Here is a 21,985-nt window from a genome sequence, read left to right as displayed (position 1 = left end):
TTTTTTTCTTCAAGCATTTTATTTAAGTTTAAGAATGAAGTTATTCACAAATGTCTTTATAGTTTTACAGTAGGCTGTTACAACGCTGTTTCTGCCAAAAATACATATCCTGCTATTTTAAGACCCTCAGTGAAATCTTAACAGCTGTCAAACTGTTTCACAAGCTTCCTTACATCATAAAATCATTTGCACTCACATCAGTATATCATCATATTGATTTATTAGGTCATTATGTGTAATAAGCGAGATACAGTCAGTGGTGGTCTGGGTTTATTCACTCATATTGACTGTCTGACTGTGAACTGGAAGTGTTATGTATTAACCTTACCCTCTGAATAATAATAATAATAAATAATGTGGATGGTTCGGACATGAGCACAGAACTCATTTCCTCCCTCCAGCACAATCAAACTCCCTGAAAATCATTTCCTTGAAGTAATCCTACCAGTGTGAATGTGTTTTATGTTCATCTATCACCTCCACCAGCACAAATCCATAGTGCACCTCTCAGATAAGTATATTTGTTTATGCACTGTAAAAATAAATAAATAAATGAGTTGCTGCCTTACATTTTTAAGTATAATCAACTTAGCTGTTTAAGTTAAGTACTGGCTTTAAAAAGTGAGTTGAATTGTACCACATGTAAATTAGAGTTGAAAACTGCTTAACTTGTTTTGACGAGGTAATGTAAAAACACATGTTGTCGTAACTTCTAGGACTTTTACTCATTTTTCACAGTGTGTAATGTTTCATCATTCAAATAAATTACAATTGCATTTAGCCATAAATTACATTATACTGATCCTCTATGTAGTAAACATTGACATATAAGTATAAATAATCTTGCGTGTGATTATATGCATTACAGTACGACGATCAGAAAATTAGGAAATGTCAAAAAGCAAATAAATAAATAAAATAAAATAAATTAATTAATTAAAAAGCAAAAATTATTAGGGTTTATTTAATTAAAATCATATTTCATTTCATAATAAGCAGAAAAATAAATATAATAAAATCTACAATATACATTTATCTAAATTAAAACAATATAAGCCAAATAAAGTATTAAGAATATATATATATATTTAGCTGATGGATAACATATTTGTTTTTGTTTTATAGTTATGCAAATTTGGTGGGAAAAATCTATAATATAAGTAAAAAAAAAAATAAAATTGTTATGGCCCAAAAACATCCATATATATCTTAATGCAAAATGTATTTCTAATTTTTTTCCTTTTTATTTTGAAGTGAAATATGCCCCTGAAGTGATCTTAGCAGTTTTCATGTGATTTTTCATTATTTACACTGATTTTCCAGGGCTTTTTCGCTAACGATTATTTTGGTAATCGAGTACTCGGTCGATCATTCTGTCGATTAATCGAGTACTCGTATAATGGTAAAAACATTTTTTGGTGGTGGGAATTAAAATAGCTACCTAAAGAAAAGACCACAGTGTATGCTATAATATAAACAAGTGTCAAATACATTAAGATTACATTAAACGGTAAATATTAATGTGGAACTCATCCTACGAACACATGGTTGGACTGTCCAGGGTTCTCGGAGCGGTTTTCCCCGGCTTTCTCCACATGATCTGGGAAATGTGGCTGGATGCAGGAGTTGACGGCTTCGGACAGGTCCCCGGGCAGAGACCACATCTTCTTTGCGTGTTCGGCCACGGTGTCTTTATTCAGCTGGATACAGAAGGGAGGAAATGAGACCAGCACTCAACATTTTATAAGATGAATCTCACAACAACAGCGTATTACTACAGTGTCCCTATAATACTATTATTTTTAACAGATGTCCTCTAAAAGTGGTTCTGGATTTCTATGCAGTTGCTAAAGTGTTTCTAGTAGTTGGAGGTGTGTCCTTATTTCATTCAAAAATAGATATTATGTAATCATTTTCACATCCTCTTGTTGTTTCTTCTGTTGAAAACGCCATTGAGTTACCGTGTTTTCCGGACTATAAGTCGCACTTTTTTCATAGTTTTGCTGATCCTGCGACTTATAGTCAGGTGCGACTTATTTATCAAAATTAATTTGACATGAACCAAGAGAAATGAACCAAGAGAAAGCATTACCGTCTCCAGCCGCCAGAGGGCGCTCTATGCTGCTCAGTTCTCCTGTAGTCTACACTGAAGACATAGAGCGCCCTCTCGTGGCTGGAGACCGTAATGTTTTCTCTTGGTTCTTGGTTCTAAATAAATGCGACTTATAGTCCAGTGCGACTTACATATGTTTTTTTCCTCATCATGACGTATTTTTGGACTGATGCGACTTATACTCAGGTGCGACTTATAGTCCGAAAAATATGGTACATGGACGCAACTGTTTGGTTACCTGCTTTCTTCATTTTGGGTTTAGAACAACATGAGGGATTGTGTAAATGATGACACAATTTTCATTTTTGGGTGAATTTTCCCAAAGTCTGACCACTTAAGGAAAAAAAATATTCCTAAATACCAACATTTGTATAGAAATGTTGAAAAGAAAAGCATTGAAATCAAAATTGTATTTTGAACGTACATATTCATGATTTGATTGATTATTAAAAGTGTTTGTATTTTTCATAGTTTTGTTTTAAGAAGATTTATAAATTAAATTAATTTGACAGTTTCATAATTAGTAATCGTATAATTTTAATTGTTTTTATTTTTATATTTACTGTTTTATTTCATTTTATATGCTACGATTCAATTAATTATTAGTGTTTCATCAACTCAATAAAATTAAAATATTTTGATTATTGAAAATTATTTTGGATCGATTATTATTTTTATATTTTTTATTTATTATTATTTTCATAAATGTATTTACATTATTAATTCATTATTTGAAAGTGTTTTATTTTAATAGTTCTTGCTTTAAAATGTATATTTTACACTTTAGAATTTGAATAATAATCCTCTTTATGTAATTATAATCAAATAAAATGTTATTTAAAAAACAAGCTTTTCATACTGTAATACAATATATATATATATATATATATATATATATATATATATATATATATATATATATATATATATATATATATATATTTTTTTTTTTTTTTATGAAGTCACTTCTGCTCATCAAGCCTGCATTTATTTGATTAAAAAATAAAGTAAAAACAGTAATATTATCAAAAGGAATTACAATTGAAAATAACTATGAATACATTTTTTATGTGAATAAATTGTAAAAAAATATTGATTAGTCTAATCAAAGCTGAATGTTCAGCATCATTATAAATGTTTAAATTTAAATGATTTAATTTAACATTTTTACTCTTAGTTCATGATTAAATTTTATTAAATTTTATTAAATTCATTTAAAATGTTTGTGATTTAATTAATTTTAAGGTTTTCATAAACTTTATGAAACATTTTGTAATATTATAAAATGTCTTTACTGTCAGTTTTGATTAATTTAATTAATCCATCATTACTGAATAAAATATTAATTCTTAGAAATTAATTATTTATTCAGTATGTACCTGACTGATCAGTTCTCTGATGCTGGCCAGTGTAGCCGCCTGTTTCTTCTTCAGACTCTGTTCCTGCGGTGAAGCATCAGCGCTGCTCTTATCTGCCGACTGAAAGAGTGTGATATTACATGCATTATCAGCACACACACACACACACACACACACACACACACACGTGTTCAAACCACGTCTGCCAACATCACATGGTCATCCGACTGTGCGCATCTCCAAGCCCTGTGCACTTAACATACATGTTCTCAAGTGCAGCGTTAATATATGTATGCATTAATATGTTAATATAGTGTGCAACAGAACGTGTTGCACTGCTCTCCAGGACATGTGCATGAACATGTGAGTGTCAGTGAAACAAAGAGAGAAAAGAGAGTCCATGTACAGCTATTGTTCATGCATCACGTTGAGCTGAGAGACTCGACCCTCATCATGTGGAAAAGATCAACTCCGGTGACCTTTCACTTTAACTTGAGGTGGTTTGTGCATCAAACCAAAACTATGAATCTGTTGCAATACCTAGTGAGCTGATTTCTAAGAAAACATTGTAAGTTATTGCACACGAAAAAGAAATAAAAGCACATGAAACCCAACTTACAACTGGTTCTTATAGATCAGGGATTCCCAAACGTTTTGTCCCCTTTGACCTAAAATACTCACTTGAAGTATCTCCGAAGATCCTAAGTTAATATTTCAGTAACTTATTCACATGTTGTCGGTTTTATGATGGTCACACAACATGCACGTAAATAAAAAATCAAACAATAAAATAGTATCTTTTTAGAAAGTATTTATTTGATTGTTTTTATTTGAAAATTGTTTATTTATTTTCATTTTACATGTTTATGATTTAACTGATTATAAGTGTTTTTAAAAAATTTTATTTGAAAAGTCTATATTTATTTAAAATTCATATTTTTGATTTAATTCATTGTTAGTAATGTCTTTTTATTTTGATGATTTAAAAAAAATTGTTAAAAAATTATTTTATTATTAGTACATGTGTTATTTTAATCGTTTTTCATTATTTATATTAATTTTACATTTTATAATTTAATAAAATATTTATTAAGTATTTTATCCTTATTGAAGAATTAAAAATTAAATCAATTTAATTATTAATGTTTCGTTTTGTTTGTTTTTATTTCTGCATTCTTTCTGTTCTTGCAGTGGAGATGTGGAAATAATGGACAGTGAAAGAAATAGAGAAGTGGATGAATTTGGATGAGCTGCATGTGAATAGAGAGAGAGAGAGAGAGAGAGAGAGAGAGAGAGAGAGCGCACATGTTAGACTGCATTTGTCTTTGTGTCCAACCGTTGTCATGGTTACAGCTCTCGTCTCAATTGCACTTCTCATTCAAAAGCTGTCCATCTCTTTTCCTTTTGTGCTCTTCACGCTCAATCTCTCGATCTGTGCTCATGTGGTGTTTTACCTGAGCGCTATCACTGTCAAGCTGCTCCGTACTTTTGGATTTCTTCATTCTGAAACAGAGAGACATAAGGATTGGTGTGTTTAAAACAAGAGTAATCAAGTTTAATGGAACATAAAAGAGGATTATAAAGAAATTAATACTTTAATAGCATAATAGAAGATCATATGACACTACAGACTGGAGTAATGATCCTACAAAATTCAGCTTTGGTCACAGAAATAATTACCATATTACAATATATTACAATAGAAAACATTTATTTTAAATTGTAATTATATTTCACAATATTTACTGTTTTTGATAAAATAAATGCAGCCCCAGAGAGACACCTTACAAAAAATAAAAAATAATAAAATAAAAATATATATATATTTATATATATATATATATATATATATATATATATATATATATATATATATATATATATATATATATATGAAATTTTTATGATTTAAATAATTATTAGTGACTTATTTTGACTGATTTAATTTGACGTATTTATGATTTAATTTATTATTACTAAGTGTTTTATTCAAATTATATTTAGATTTATATTTACATTTTAATTTATTTACATTTATGTTGACAATTTACATTTAAATTATATATTTTACATCTTACATTTTAAAGAAATCCAAATAAATGCATCTTGGGTGAACATAAGGTATTTATTTTAATTTGACATATTTATGACTTTTTTTTTTTTTGTAAGTGTTTCATTTTGATCAATTTAAAATTATTTTATTTTTTACATTTTTATGTAAAATTCATACATAAACATAAAAAAAAATCTTACTTGTCTTTCTTCTTGGACTCACTAAAAAAAGAAAGAAAAAAAAACAGATTGTGAGAGATGTGATGAGAGATATCATGAATATTATGCACCTTTTGTAATCTAGTTGTGGATTTTAATAGTAATAGCAGATGTTCTCAAACAGCAGTCATTCCTCACACAAGCTGTTTTATTTCACTATGGGGTCCCACTCATGCCCACGGTGTCATTTACTCTGAACAATAATAATTAACAAACAAAACCGAGCTTCACGTAGAAAAGGTCACCGGCTCCTGGTTTTGTCAGACATGAAACCTCATTATAAATCTAAAGACAAAACCATCTCACACACTTCAGCTCTCTGATGCATTAGCTCAAACCTGCACTCAATGATTCATCTCACGCTCGTTCTTTCTTGCTTTTTCTTTTGTATTACTCTCATTCCAAACCCACACACACACACACCCACACACACCCACACACACACACCTGTTGAGTGCCTTGACCTCACTGCAGTGCTTCTCTGTGGCCATTTCCAGGAGTTTGGTCAATCGCTGTAACACAGGAAGTACAGGAGAGAACACAGGAAGTGTCACTGACACATATCAGAACAGAACGCACCAGCTGGCCCTCCGAGCCGCTCCGAGATCTGCTCCACACAGAGGAAATGAATACAAGCACTTCCTGCGATTCTTCCAAGAAAGAAATACCCAGCACCTGCTTTCTGGTTTAGCAGGTGAAAATAATGCATCTGATCACTTCATGTTCAAATCATTCATGTTTTTAGAGTGTTGCTGTGTGGTTGGAATGGTTTAAAGTGTTGTTATGCAACATTGTTTCATATTCTTCACAAACACTTGCAAATGATACATTTTTGTGATGATGCAGCAGTGGCCAGAACATAATGGCAGTTCTCATTGTCGAGCCCTGAGGAATCTTTTGTGTTTTCTTTGAGCCCGAGTACAGATCCATTCAGAGGTGACGCTGGTCAATATGAGTGTAAGAGGATGTCACGGGTCCGGTCAGGTTTACTCTTCCAGTACGGGACAAGAGTGACCCCTGATCTGTGCTGATCAACTAGAGCAGCGGCGTGCTGATGGGTAATCAATACCTGAGAGAGTCCTGGCTCACGGTCAGCTGGACAGTGCAGGACTGAGAAGATGATCGGATCATTGATAAATTAAATTAAATTAAATTAAATTAAATTAAATTAAATTAAATTAAATTAAATTAAATTAAATTAAAAATAAAAAATAAACTGAAATTCTCGGTATAGGTGAAACAAAAAAAAATTCACATAATAATAATAATAATAATAATAATAATATAATAATAATAATAATAATAATAATAATAATAATAATAATAATAATAATAATAATCTAATTACAATTCTTAGAACAAGAATTCACAAAAAAAATAAATAAATAAAAGAATACAAATAATTGGTTAATTAAAATGCTGAAAACTAAATGGCAGATTTTTTTATTTATTAACAAAACAACAATAAAAATGATGATTACTAGTATTATTATTGTTGTTTATATAATATAATGTAAAACAAAAACTCACTGTGTGATTATTGTGTTTGTTTGGCATAAGCCAATTAAAACCCTTCCTGCCAATCCTGTTTTGATGAGAGAGATGTTCATGTGCTTTTTTTTTATAATGTTTTCTAGCAGATTTACACTATGTGTGTATGTGGTTGATTTCTGAAACAAAATCAGCAGATTTCTTTGATTGTACACTCTCTCTGACAGCTGATGAGGTCACAGTCTCACAATGCGACTCTTAAAACAACACTGTACAGTAATAATGTGTGTGTCTTTACCTCAGTGTTGTTCTGTTCTTTCTTCTTCTTGATTTGATCGTGTTGCTCCACCAGCAGAACCCTGAGCTCCGACTTCAGCTTCTGCTTGAGTTCATTTATCTGGTCACTGGGATCATCACCAGACCTGGACAATCACACGGGAACAAACACAATCACTTAACCAGACATCAGCACACAACATACTCCTCATGGGACAACAACACAACACAACGTGGATGCACACCAGACTTCTTTACTAGTTTAATGAAGACCACCACTGATCAAGGACAGAACCTATGGATGTCCAAACCTGACAAAATTTGAAATAAATAAATACGTAAATATACAAAGAAATGTAAAGAAGGAAACTAAATAAATAAAATGTATTGATAAATATACAAAGAAAAAAATATATAATTATTTATACATTCATTTTCTTATGTATATTTCATTTTTTACACATTTATTTATTTCCACTTTATTTATTTCCACATTCATGGAGTTAAATAAATGTATTCATATATATATATATATATATATATACATATATACATATATATATATATATATATATATATATATATATATATATATATATATATATATGGAAATTAAAGTATAAATATATTTTTTATTTTCTTTGTATATTTATTTATCTATTTATATACTTCACATTTTTTCAGGTTTGAAATTCCATAAGAAAGAGCCAATCACCAGTATGTACATTGTTTACTAAAACCAAAATTGTTTAAAAATAGTTTTCTTTTTAATGAAATAAAGATAAAAAATGAAAAGTATGTATTAGATGAAAAACAACAACAAATAAAAATGTAAACAATACATTTTGCTTTGATAAGTAAAACTACTCAAATGTATAAAAAAAAGACAAACGTACATAAAATTATGAAAACTTCAACTTAAATAGAAAAATACATTTAATGGAAGATATATTATCTGAAAAAGTCTTATCTTCAGCAGTTTTGCTTCTCAGTAGAGAGAGAAAACAAAAATTAAAATAAAAAAATAATTTAAATGAATTAACTAAATTGGAAAAACATATGGAATTTGAAAATAATGCAATAGAATAAAATAACACTCCCTATAAGAGAGCGTGTTCACTCTGTGTTTACTTCTTGCCCGTGCTCTTCTTCTTCAAGGCTTTGAACTGGTCGCTGTATTTCTGAATCAGTTCTTCTCGTTTCTTCTGAAACTTCTTCTCCGTGTCTTTCAGCTCTTTGTCCTGTTTCTTGGCGACTTTCAGGAAGTTCTTGTGCTGCTGCAGTTCTTCACAGGTCACAGTGCTGGGATCTGAAAATAACCCCAGTGAACGTGTGCACAACCAATAACAGATGTTAATAAGGCAAAATTCGCACTATGACAGAATTTATTTATGATTTTTTGTAAACACCATGCCAGCTTATCTGGCTATTTTTATAGTAAAAATCAATGCTTGAGAAAAAAAAAATAGAAATTAAATAAGAAAAAACTAAAAAAGGACTGTTTAAAAATGAATAAAAAATGGATTATTAAAATAAATATTCTGTTTAATAATTATACATTTATTATTATTTAGTTTAGTGGTAGTGACACTGCATTTTGGTGGTTACTACAGTGATATCCAAACTATCCCCCTAGTAATGTGACAAGCAATGTAGCGAGTAAAATGTGTGATGACTTTACAATGTATCATTTAAACGGAGTCATGTGACACATGCAGGTCACCTGACGGATCAGATGGGGTTTCCTCGGTGGATTCTTTGGTCTCCGTGACAACAGCGTCCGCAGCTGCAGCAGGTTCTGGATTTTCTTCTGGTTTTGGTTCAGTGTTTTCCTCTGGTTTGGGCTCAGGTTTTGGTTTTTCTTCTGGTTTGGGCTCAGGTTTTGGTTGTTCTTCTGGTTTAGGCTCAGGTTCTGGTTTGGCTGTTTCTGGTTTTTCCTCTGGTTTGGCTGGTTCTGGTTTTTCCTCTGGTTTGGCTGGTTCTGGAGCTGGAGTCTGTTTGGCCGGAGGTGCAGCGTCGCCCTCTGCTGGAGCTTCTTCTGCAACCTTCGTTTCTTAAAATACAGACAGATAGAAATTATCATCCATTTATCCATTTATCCATTATAGACTGTTTCCAAGCATTTCCAAGTCTTAATGGTGCCAAATCCATCATTCATGAAACAATTTCAATGAATCTGAATATATTTTGTTTCAGGTGTATTCTACAGAAGACAAGTGTTGTTATTCAGCTCAATTAAAAATAACAATGATAAAAATGTAAAAATAAAAGCTAATTCAAAATATTAATAAAACTATAATAGCATAAAAATAATACTAACATAACACTGACAAACAAAGGATTATTAATATACTATAGCCAAAACTAAATGAAAAATGAATTAAAAATACTTAGACATAAAACACGCACACACACAACACAAAAACTATATGTAATAAAATAAGTTTAAGCACTAAAATTACTAACACTAAATTTAGATTCAAAACATTTTTGTTTTACAATTATTATATACAAATACTTAAAAAAAAAAAGTAAAATTCAAAGATTTGATCTCATCCAGTCATATCAGTGCAGTTAAATCGCTGATTCTTTGATGTTTATTAGTTAAAGAGACAGTGTCTGTGGCGATGTCCATCACGTGTGTGTTATTCACCTGCAGGTGTGACCCCCGTCTGGGCTCCGTCAGCGACAGGTAACTCATATTCAGACACGTATGTAGAACTCTGTACAGAGATTACAGTGAGATCTGTGTGAGACGGCTTCATTCATAACAGCACTAAATCACACAGTTACTGTATGCATGAGCCTCACACTAAGAAGAGGATTTCTCTCATATTTGGTGTATTTTTAAATAATGTCCAAATGATTGTACAGTATCACACTTATTACAAGGCTACTTATCAAATAAGTAAATAAATGTGCGTGAAATATTAGATGCGAATTTAAATGAGATGTATGAAACTTGCAAATCTATGAATGAAATCAACAGCAGTTATATGTTCAGAAGTTGTTATCAGTGTTGTTTTAATATAATTTGTTCTATATATTATATGTGTGTGTGTGTGTGTGTATATGTGTGTGTGTGTGTGTGTGTGTATTAGCATATTAATTTAACATTGAATGAAATGAAAATTGTTTCCTCGACAACTAGTTCAAATAAAATGTTTTTTATATATATTATTTTATTTTAATTTTTATTTTAAATAATGAAAGTTGTTTTTATCGTTTCGTTTTAATTTTAATTTTACTAAACCATAATAGCCCTGGTTGTTATCAGTGTTATTTTAGCATCTTTTGAATTAGTTTGTGTTTTTATATTTTGTTTTCTTTTTAAATTTAACAATTTAGTACAAAGTTTGTATTGTGTTCTGTGATTATAAGAATTGTAAAAAAAATATCTATATAATTTTTAGAATTTTATTTCAGTTTTGGTTTTTAGTACATCAAATTAAACTAAATAAAAATGTCGCCTTGTCATCTAGCTGAATTTTTTTTTTTTTCGGTTAATGTTTATTTATTTATTTATGGTTTCAATTTTAGTTAACTATTATAACCTTGTTTTTTTTTTGTTTTTTTTTAAATGCAGCAGTTAATTTATATTCTTTTTTCTAAGAGACCCTGCATGTTTTTAGACTGCAGGTCACTCTAAAGAAACGAATGTCTGGCAAGAGAACATGCATCTCTCATTCTCTGTGCACTAACTCTACCTCAGTCTTCGGCGGCTTTGACGTCTTCACTGGGTTGAAAAGTGCATCCGAGAAATCTAACAGAAAAACAATCATTGAGTTGTTGTCTGATGTTGCATTCAGTAAATCAGGTTACTGTAGGCTTTGTAGGTCAGTACCAGCGAATGCAGCGGGGATGTAGTCCTTCACCTCGATGTGCACGAACACAGACGGCAGCGTGAGCGGCATGTTGCTCTCGGTGCGCAGACCGATGTGCTGGAAACCTGCAAACCATCACAGCATTTGACAAACGTCTTAAACTTTATTACATTACTCAAAGGATACTCAAATAGAGTGCACTTGCATCACTATGTTTCTGTGCACTTCTTAAAAATGCACTGTGTTTTACAGTCATTTTTGTCATGCTTTAAATAAATAAATATATGTATGTTGATGTATTGACTAACATACTAAAGCACATGTAAAATAATTTATTTTCATTTCAACCAAAAGTACACTTGTTAATGTCTTTTAGAAGTACTACATTTCAATGCACTTTCTGGTACAGTTCAGTATACTCCAGTACAAACTGGTTAAAAGATTGTCTGTAACGCATTTGGTGCTGGTCAATACATGATAAGCAATTATTTACTTGACACAAATATATTTCCTTGCTTCCGAGAGCCTGAAATGTAAGTGTGACAATTAACATACAATGCATAATTAATAAACTATGCGTGATTATATATATATAAATGAAGATTAAAGTAGATGTATATGTATTTAAAAAGCATGTTTATTACTACTGTGCACTTCAGACAAAGTTTATTTATTTATTTTTTAATTTGAGTGTATTTAATTTGGCTAAAATAAAATAAAATAAAATAAAATAAAATAAAATAAAATAAAATAAAATAAAATAAAAATGTTTATAGTGTTGTATACTACACTGGTAAATTGAATTTAACACATTAAAATGTATTATATATTAAGACCCATTAAAATCGTTATAACAAAATTGATTTAAATTCAAGATTAGCTATTCAAAGACTACTTATTAGGTAGGTCAATTGGTTAATGTTATTTAACGCATTAACTAATATTAACTAACAATGCACGATACATTTTTATACCATTTATTAATCTTTGTTTGCATTAATTAAAAAAAAATACAACTGTTCATTGTTAGTTCATTGTTAGCTCAGGTCTATTAATTAATAATGACAGATAAAACTTTAGATTTTTTATAATGTATTTGTAAATGTTAAAATTAATATCAACTCAGATTAATTAATAATTTGCAAGTATTTGTCAATGCTGGTTTATGTTCACTAATGTAAATTGAACCTTATTGTAAAATGTTACCAAAAAAGACAACTATATATAAGGGTCATGAGGGTACATTTTTCGAAATTGAGAGTTATATATATCATCTGAAAGCTGAATAAATAATTGTTCCATAGATATGGTTTGTTAGGAGGACAATATTTGTCTGAGATACAACTATTTGAAAATCTGGAATCTGAGGGAGCAAAAAAATATTGAGAAAATCATCTTTAAAGTTGTTCAAATGAAGTTATTATGAATACAAAGCATATTACAAATAAAAAATTTAGTTTTGATATATTTACAGTAGGAAATTTACTAAATATCTTCATGGAACAAGATCTTTACAGAATATCCTAATTATTTTTGGCACAAAAGAAAAATCTATAATTTTGACCCGTACAATGTATTTTTGGTTATTGCTACAAATATACCCCAGAGACTCAAGACTGCTTTTGTGCTCCAGGGACACAAATATATCTAATTTTATAATACTGTTAATGTAATCAACATGAAATCATAATTTAGTTTACTTTAATCGCTTATTATGTTTCAAAAGACACAATAGATGCAACTGAGACAGTGCACATGAAGATGCATTGAAGTAAAAAGTTGCATTTAATATAAATTTAAACGATAATACATTTGAATCAATTTCAAATAATATGCATTCAGGTTTAAATCGCAGAAGTATATTCTTTTAAAGTATATTACGCTGTAGGAGCTTCTCACCTGTCTGTAGAGCGTCCAGAGGGATGATCCGGTGACCCAGGAACTTTCCGCCCTCCTCCTGAACCACGAGTCTGAGGTAAGCCATCTCCGGCAGCAAGATCTGCACAACATCACACAGACGTCAGCGTCCGAGCCGCTCCAACACACCTGAGTCATGATACGAGAGGAAATGCGTGGGATCTGACCTTCTCGAAGACGAACGGCTCCTCGTTCCACTCGGGGTTGATGGCGTTGGGTGTCGTGCTCCATTTGGTGCGGTATTTGCGTTTGGGGTCTTTGGGCAAACCGATGAGCTCGACCTCCACTCCGGTCTTCACGTGCTTTTCCGACAGGAACTGACCGGAGTAAATCTGTATACACAGGATACAGTTCACAGGTACATCAACAAAATTTACATTTTGAGTATTTCCATGCATGATTTTTCTATGTGAGCCCCAATGCATTTCTGCAGGACCTTAATGGTGAGAGTGCTGGCGATGATGGTGTCAATCCTGTCGGTGAAGGGATCGAACTTCTTGTCGCTGCGGCGGAGCACGTCGTGTTTGAGGAGGTAACCCGTCCTGCCGTTAAACTCAAACAGAGCCATGTTCAGCTGCATGGGGAAGTCTACAGCATCAAACACACACCATTCCATTAAACCCACAGAAACAGAGACAGACACAGACACACACACCGACACCGACACAGAGATAGAGACACAGAGACAGAGACAGAGACAGAGACACAGAGACACAGACACAGACACAGACACAGACACAGACACAGACACAGACACAGAGACACAGAGACAGACACAGAGACACAGACACAGACACAGACACAGAGACACAGAGACAGACACACAGACACAGACACAGAGACACATAGACAGACACAGAAACACAGAGACAGAGACACAGACACAGAGACACAGACACAGAGACACAGACACAGACACAGACACAGACACAGACACAGAGACACATAGACAGACACAGACACAGAGACAGAGACACAGAGACTCAGACACAGAGACGCAGACACAGAGACGCAGAGACAGAGACACAGAGACATAGACACAGAGACAGACACAGAGACACAGACACAGAGACACATAGACAGACACAGAGACGCAGAGACACAGACACAGACAGAGACACAGAGACAGAGACACAGAGACAGAGACACAGAGACACATAGACAGACACAGGGACGCAGAGACAGAGACACAGAGACAGACACAGACAGACACAGACACAGACACAGACACAGACACAGACACAGAGACAGAGACACAGAGACAGAGACACAGAGACAGAGACAGACACAGAGACGAAGAGACACAGACACAGAGACAGAGATAGAGACAGACACAGACACAAACACAGAGACAAAGAGACACAGAAACAGAAACAGACACAGACACAGAGGCAGACAGACACAGAGACAGAGACACAGAGACAGAGACACAGAGACAAAGACACAGAGACAGAGACACAGACACAGAGACAGACACAGAGACAGACACAGACACAGGCACAGACACACAGAGACACAGACACAGACACAAAGACACAGAGACAGACACAGACACAGACACAGACACAGACACAGACATAGACATAGACACAGAGACACAGACACAGAGACAAGAGACACAGACACAGACACAGAGACAGAGAGACACAGACACAGAGACAAAGAGACACAGAGACAGACACAGACAAAGACAAAGACAAAGAGACAGAGACAGAGACAGAGACAGAGACACAGACACAGACACAGATACACAGAGACAGAGACACAGAGACAGATATAGACACAGAGACACAGACACAGACAGAGAAACAGAGACAGACACAGACACAGACACAGACACAGAGACAGAGACAGAGACAGAGACACATACACATACACAAACACACAGACACAGAGACAGAGACACAGAGACAGATATAGACACAGAGACACAGACACAGACACAGACAGAGAAACAGAGACAGACACAGACACAGACACAGACACAGAGACAGAGACAGAGACAGAGACACAGACACAAACACACAGACACAGAGACAGAGACACAGAGACAGATATAGACACAGAGACACAGAGACACAGACACACAGAGACACATACACAGAGACACAGAGACACAGACACACAGAGACACATACACAGACACAGAGACACAGAGACACAGAGACAGACACAGACACAGACACAGAGACACAGACACAGACACAGACACAGACACAGACACAAACACACAGACACAGAGACAGAGACACAGAGACAGATATAGACACAGAGACACAGACACAGAGACACAGACACACAGACACAGAGACACTGAGACAGAGACACAGACACAGAGACAGCAGTTCAACAACATTATAATGCACATTCAGCTCGGACACTTAAAGAGAACAAACTGTATACATCCACTAATATCAATACAACACCAGATCATTCAAGCACTGAAGAAGGAAAGTGAAGTTTATGAAAAAATTTGTACAATTTTCTAATTGATTCTTTTATTTTTTATTGACTGAACCTCTTTTTGATAATTAAACAATACATTGTGGGGGAAGTCGTGGCCTAGTGGTTAGAGAGTCGGGGCTGCAATCGAAGGGTTGTGAGTTTGAGTCTCGGGTCAGCAGGAATTGTGGGTGGGGGGAGTGCATGTACAGTGCTCTCTCCACCCTCTATACCACGACTTAGGTGCCCGTGAGCAAAGCATCGAACCAAAAATAAAAATATTACAAATTATGAATAAATAAATAAAATAAACACAGTTTTTTCTTTTATGAAGTGTTTTATTTTGTGACCTTCTTATATGACTGAATAATGACAAACTAAAAATATAAATAAATATTGAATATAAAAAATAAAGTTTACAAAATGATGTTTTTATTATTTTATTTAAAATAATGAATATTACTCAATGATTGTGTGTAGTTCTTCATCTCTATAATTGATCAGCTGCTGTGTGTTTGTTCTCTTACCCATAGTCTGGTAGTTGAGCGCCACAAACTGACAGCCGGCGCTCCAGAACGGCTGAGGACTGTAGTTTGAGGAGTCCACACGGGTTCCTTTAGGATAGATACGACTCATCTGCCTCTTATTATATCTACAGACATCAGTTTAGGAAAGCAGTGACATCCAAACACCAGAAAACACTGAATCTGAGTCTAACTGAGAACAAGAACATGTCAGAAGTAAAGGATACTCCACCCATTCCACAGCGCTCTTAGCGATCAGACTCTCTCCTTTGGTTTCCACGAAAGAAGAGATGACAAAACTCTTGTTTTTTTCTAGATTTGGATAGAATCAGATCCTCAATGAGAAACACATGAGACAGAAGGCAGAAAAACAAAGATCCAGTCCTGAGATGCAGCACATTTCCATGTCTTATAATAAAAGTCAAAATAAATAAATATAACATTTACTGAATGAACACAAAAAAACATTTTATTATTGTAATATTTCAATATATATATAAGAAATTAGAGAGATATAAGAAATTTAAATATATAAGAAAAATATAATAATAATATTAATACATTTATTTTGCTGTAAAAATACAATATAAATAGAAACGGTGTCTTAATGTATGCATTTTAAACGTATAGTTAAACCTTCTGACTTTTATTATGATTTCATTTTTTCTGGGTGAATTACAGTTATTATTATTATTATTATTATTACTACATAAAAATATAAAAAATTGCTAAATAAAAACTATTGCAATATTTTGCTGTAACTTTTTTTAATAATTCAATAATAATTATTTTATTTTAGATTACTTGTCAAATTAATTTATTTTTAATTTATTAATTTTCTCACATTTTTCATATCCTGCCCTTGAAACGTGAACTGTTGAAATGTATACAGTATAAATAAGATGCAAATATAAAATAATAATAAAAATATAAACCAAAATCAAATGGTGTGTTAACATCAATTAATGCTAACATAAACAATCAAGAACTGTATTTTTAACTAATATTAATAATATATATTTTATTGGTTTATACATTTGATTTTGCATTTTATAGATTAAATGGGAATCATTTGCCAAAAAAGTGATTAATATTTATTGAGTAATATTGATCACTCACTGGCTGCGTTCTCAAAAGAGATGAATTTGTTGGGCTGTACGTAGTTGACAATAGCTGACATCTCTTCATACGCTGTCACTTCCTGTCCAGCGGTTCCCTGAGAGGAAATGACAAATAATAGAGACTCAACAGAAGTTGATTAGATTTGATAAGTTATTAGACTTCATGCAGCAAACAATTATTTTGTAAAAAGCAGCTTGGAGAGTCTTAAGTACATGAAAAGTTACTACACTACTCTTCAAAAACTTGCTTTATCTTTTTAAAGAAATTAATATTTTTGCTCAGCAAGGATGCATTAGAATTTTTCTAAAAGTGACAGTAAAGACTAAAACTTAGTTGAGTTATTATTTTAATCAAAATAGAGCAAAAACAGGCAATGCTGTCACTGATGTTGAAAAAAAAAAAATATATATATATATATATAAAACAATATAGACAATAAAGATAATACATTAATGTAAAACCTAAATACTCAGATATCTGAATAGCCACATGAAAAAGCACACTTTAGCACAGAATTTAGCATTTTAGCATTTTAAAAAGAGAACTTATTACAGAAATTAAATTATTTAAAAGAATATACTTGTATATAATTAATTCATATATGCTATATCATTTTATATAATTTTATAATTACATATATTGTCTTTTAAATAAAACTAATTTTTACAAATTTCATTAAATTAATTAAATAATAAAACTAATAAAATAAAATAAAATAAAATAAAATAAAATAAAATAAAATAAAATAAATTATTAAAAAAGGACTTCTGAACCCTTGTTGAAATTAGTTAAATATATTACTTAACATGAACTAACAGTGAAAACTACTTCTTAAAGCATTAATCCTAGTTATTAAACATTTTAAATTATTACAATTATTAAAATCAAAAGCATTAAAACATGATCATTTAAAATGAACTTTAACATAATCTAATAATCTAATCTAATATGATCTAAACCAAGGCTGTGTTTATTTGTACGAAATACAGTAAAAAAAAAGCTGTAAAAATTGTTAAATATTATTACGATTCAAAATAGCTGTTTTCCGCGTGAATCAAGTAGTCTAAATATATATATATATATATATATATATATATATTTTTTTTCTTGATTTGTAATCATGTCGATTTTTGGAGAGAAAAAAACATCACTCTTCATTTGATATTCACTAACTATATGAAATGATATAAATATATAAATGTTCTTGAATTTTGTGATCATTCTACATGCATTCTAATAGACCCTTACTGAAAATGCAGGTTGTTATCGCAGGAATAAATTACATTCTGACTCATATTCACACAGAAAACAGCTATTTTGAATCATAATAATATTTTAAATTTTTTTTTACCGCTTTTACTTTATTACATTTGTGAATTCTGAATTTATGGGAATTTAAGTTCACCTCGTCAGAGTTCTTCATCTTCTCCTCGTCCTGTTCATCGTGGTCATCATGTTCTTCACGGTCGTCTGGAGTCAGGTCAGACACAACATACTCTTATTTTCAGTGTTTTGTTTCCGTCCACTGACACTGAAGACTAGTTAACAGAAGAACTGACCGGTTGCATGCGGCGGGTCGCTGCTCTCTGGGTTCGCTGGAGCGGGTTGGTTAGGATCGGTGGGTTGGTTGGACTCAGAGTCGTCCGCAGATGCGTTTGCTTGCTCTGGAACAGACGCTTTCTTGACCTGTTCGGGTTTGCTGGCAGGTGCGCTGCTTTTCTTATTCTTGATCAGGATTTTACCCATCAGCTCGGACGGACTCGGCACCGGATGACCCGGCTTCAGCTGAAAAACACAACCACACAAGATCAGGACGGATATCACGTCAAATCACTGTTAACAGTTCATTGGTAACACTTTACAATAAGGTCCTAATAATTAATGTTCGTTCATGCATTAACATTATTTTGAGCAATACTTTGTTACTTATATATGTTAGCTTTAATAAAAATACAACCATTCATTGCTAGCTCAGGTTGCTTTTAATTATGCTTTAGTTAATGCTCAAATTAACAATAACTAACAAACTTTAGAAATATCATTCATTGTGAACTAATATAGATAAGTGTTAAACTGAACCTCACTGTATTGTGTTACTGGCTTTATTTTATTATTTTATTCATTTATTTATTTATTTATTTATTTAATTTTATTTAATTTAAATTTTTTTTAAATTTTTTTTAAAAATTATTTTATTATTTTATTTTATTATTGTATTTTATTTATTTTTATTTTATTTATTTTTTATTTTTATTTATTTATTTATTTATTTTTTTTATTTTATTTTTTTTTATTTTTTTTTACTTTACTTTATTTTAATTGTTTTTAATTGTTTTTAATTTTTTATTTATTAATTTTTTTTTTCACTAGTCCATTTTAAATGCTTTATAAATTTTATTTATTTATTTCTAAATGTATTATTAGTTCATATTAAATAATATAGTTAACAAATAGATCTTTATTGTAAATTGTCAATTTTAGTTCATGTAAATGGTCACTATTTATATTATTTATCAATTTTAATCACATTTTCATTGCCACTAGTTTATTTTAGTTAGAGGTATTAACTTTAAAGTTTTTTTTTAGAATTATTTTCTATTTTAAGTTCATTTAAGTAATTTTAACAAAATATAACTAAATAATAATGTAATTTAACTAAAATTTATTTATTATTTTATGTATTTTAATTACATTGTGTCTTCACTTGTCAATTTTAAATGCTTTAGAAATATTTCAATTGGTTCTCATGTTCACAAATATAGTTAATTAATGTAACCTTAATGTAAAGTTAATTTAACTGTTTGTAACTGGTCATCATTTATTTTAATTTAATTAATTTTTTATAATTTCTCCATCTTCACTACTCAATTTTAAATAGTCCTGTGGTGTGAAATGATATTTGTAATGATTTATCTAATGTCATATATCTGAAGCGTCTGAACTCACAGGATATTTGTCCAGAAGGTCAACGAGCAGAGCGTCTCCGAAGATCGTCCTGCAGTAGTTGGCCATCTTCTCCTGCTGCTTGACTCTGAAACAAACACATGATCCCGAATATCACTCCATCAGACCTGATGTGGTCATCTGTCAATCAGATATTAGGGGTGTGTCTTACGAATCGACGTGGTTCTCAAAAGAAAGGACCACAGGATACTTGGATGTTTTAAAGGCGCTTTCAGCGATGGCTTCAATCACATCCTGTCATGAAGAAACAACATCCTTTACCCTTGTGAATTCGCACCTGAGTATAAGTCGCATCAGTCCAAAAATACGTCATGATGAGGAAAAAAACATATATAAGTCGCATTTATTTAGAACCAAGCACCAAGAGAAAACATTACCGTCTCCAGCCACGAGAGGGCGCTCTATGTCTTCAGTGTAGACTACAGGAGAACGGAGCAGCATAGAGCGCCCTCTGGCGGCTGGAGACGGTAATGTTTTCTCTTGGTTCATTTCTCTCGGTTCATGTCAAATTAATTTTGATAAGTCGCACCTATATATATATATGCACTTTACAATAAAGTCAAATTAGATTGTTAAAGTTTATTTTAAATGATCATGTTTTAATGCTTTTGATTTTAATAATTGTAATAATTTAGTAGTAGTTTTCACTGTTATTTCATTCTTAAGTAATATATTTAACTCATGTTAATAAGGGTTCAGAAGCCCTTAATAATTTTTTTCAATTTATTTTTTTAATTGTTTATTTTATTTTATTTTTAATTTAATTTAATTTAATTTAATTTAATTTAATTTAATAGATGTAATTATAAAATTATATATAATGATATATAATATATGAATGAATGATATACAAGTATATTCTTTTAAATAATTATATTTCTGTAATAAGTGCTCTTTTTAAAAAGCTAAAATGTTACATTCTATCTGCTAAAGTCTGCTTTTTCACACATATTTGAGTTTTAGGTTTTACATTAATGCATTATCTTACAGTGCATTTGGACTATAAACTGTTTTTACCAGTAAATGTGTTCCCTGGGAATTGAACCCACAACCCTTTGCGCTGCTGACACAATGCTGTACCACTGAGCCACAGGTTTAGATTGCGTTAGGGTTAGAGCTTGCATTGAGCCTCCACTGCACATCCCATAATAACAGCGAGATCTCTGATTGGAGGAACTGACCTTGAAGAGGATCTCGGTTGTCATGGTGAAGCCGTGGGTGATGATTGGCTCTTCATCCGGAGGTTTGCCCTTCCAGCAGTCGAGCTCCAGACAGCGGCACCCAGCGAGGAGACACTGGCGGTACATCTCCGGAGACGAGACGCCCGTCAGCTGCCCGGCTGCACACAACACACACTTCAGATACACATCCAGAAACAGCGTTTATACTCACTGCTGTGGTTTGCTCCTCACCGGTGAGATAAGTGTTGTGGGAGGACTTGACGAAGTAATGTGGGATGGGTTGGGTCATATCGTGACTCTGGGCCAGTTTGTCCAGCTTCACCACCGATGTTTCAGACCCCATCAGATAAAACATCAAACCTTCTGGAGAAATCTGACCTGCAGCAGCACAACACTAAGAATGAACCTTCAGTAATAATATAAATTATTTTATTATATTATGTTTTTTATATAATTATTTATTAATTATTATTAATTAATTATATTATATTATATTATATTA

The 21,985-nt window shown here is 32.0% G+C and overlaps 1 protein-coding gene across 2 annotated transcripts in view; it reads right to left on the bottom strand.

Annotated features, from left to right (window-relative positions):
* Window positions 1-1,135: 1,135 nt before the first annotated feature.
* Window positions 1,136-21,985, bottom strand: part of LOC113083303 (1-phosphatidylinositol 4,5-bisphosphate phosphodiesterase beta-2-like) — a 27,974-nt gene continuing 7,124 nt past the window's right edge. For both annotated transcript variants that reach the window (XM_026254452.1, XM_026254454.1), the window contains 23 exons: window positions 21,715-21,861; window positions 21,484-21,641; window positions 20,454-20,536; window positions 20,285-20,369; window positions 18,898-19,123; window positions 18,744-18,808; window positions 17,336-17,432; window positions 16,444-16,528; window positions 16,220-16,344; window positions 13,687-13,838; window positions 13,418-13,582; window positions 13,233-13,332; window positions 11,354-11,458; window positions 11,217-11,272; window positions 10,163-10,232; window positions 9,233-9,562; window positions 8,641-8,818; window positions 7,532-7,655; window positions 6,190-6,254; window positions 5,725-5,745; window positions 4,926-4,974; window positions 3,493-3,591; window positions 1,136-1,700 (listed from right to left, as the gene is read on the bottom strand). In XM_026254452.1, coding sequence (XP_026110237.1) covers window positions 1,530-1,700; window positions 3,493-3,591; window positions 4,926-4,974; window positions 5,725-5,745; window positions 6,190-6,254; window positions 7,532-7,655; window positions 8,641-8,818; window positions 9,233-9,562; window positions 10,163-10,232; window positions 11,217-11,272; window positions 11,354-11,458; window positions 13,233-13,332; window positions 13,418-13,582; window positions 13,687-13,838; window positions 16,220-16,344; window positions 16,444-16,528; window positions 17,336-17,432; window positions 18,744-18,808; window positions 18,898-19,123; window positions 20,285-20,369; window positions 20,454-20,536; window positions 21,484-21,641; window positions 21,715-21,861 — 2,756 coding nt within the window. In that variant the 3' untranslated portion in view covers window positions 1,136-1,529. The remainder of the gene's footprint in view (window positions 1,701-3,492; window positions 3,592-4,925; window positions 4,975-5,724; window positions 5,746-6,189; window positions 6,255-7,531; window positions 7,656-8,640; window positions 8,819-9,232; window positions 9,563-10,162; window positions 10,233-11,216; window positions 11,273-11,353; window positions 11,459-13,232; window positions 13,333-13,417; window positions 13,583-13,686; window positions 13,839-16,219; window positions 16,345-16,443; window positions 16,529-17,335; window positions 17,433-18,743; window positions 18,809-18,897; window positions 19,124-20,284; window positions 20,370-20,453; window positions 20,537-21,483; window positions 21,642-21,714; window positions 21,862-21,985) is intronic.

The sequence above is a fragment of the Carassius auratus genome, unplaced genomic scaffold, assembly GCF_003368295.1.
Source record: "Carassius auratus strain Wakin unplaced genomic scaffold, ASM336829v1 scaf_tig00037688, whole genome shotgun sequence".
NCBI lineage: Eukaryota > Metazoa > Chordata > Actinopteri > Cypriniformes > Cyprinidae > Carassius > Carassius auratus.
This window is presented reverse-complemented; position numbering and strand designations above follow the sequence as displayed.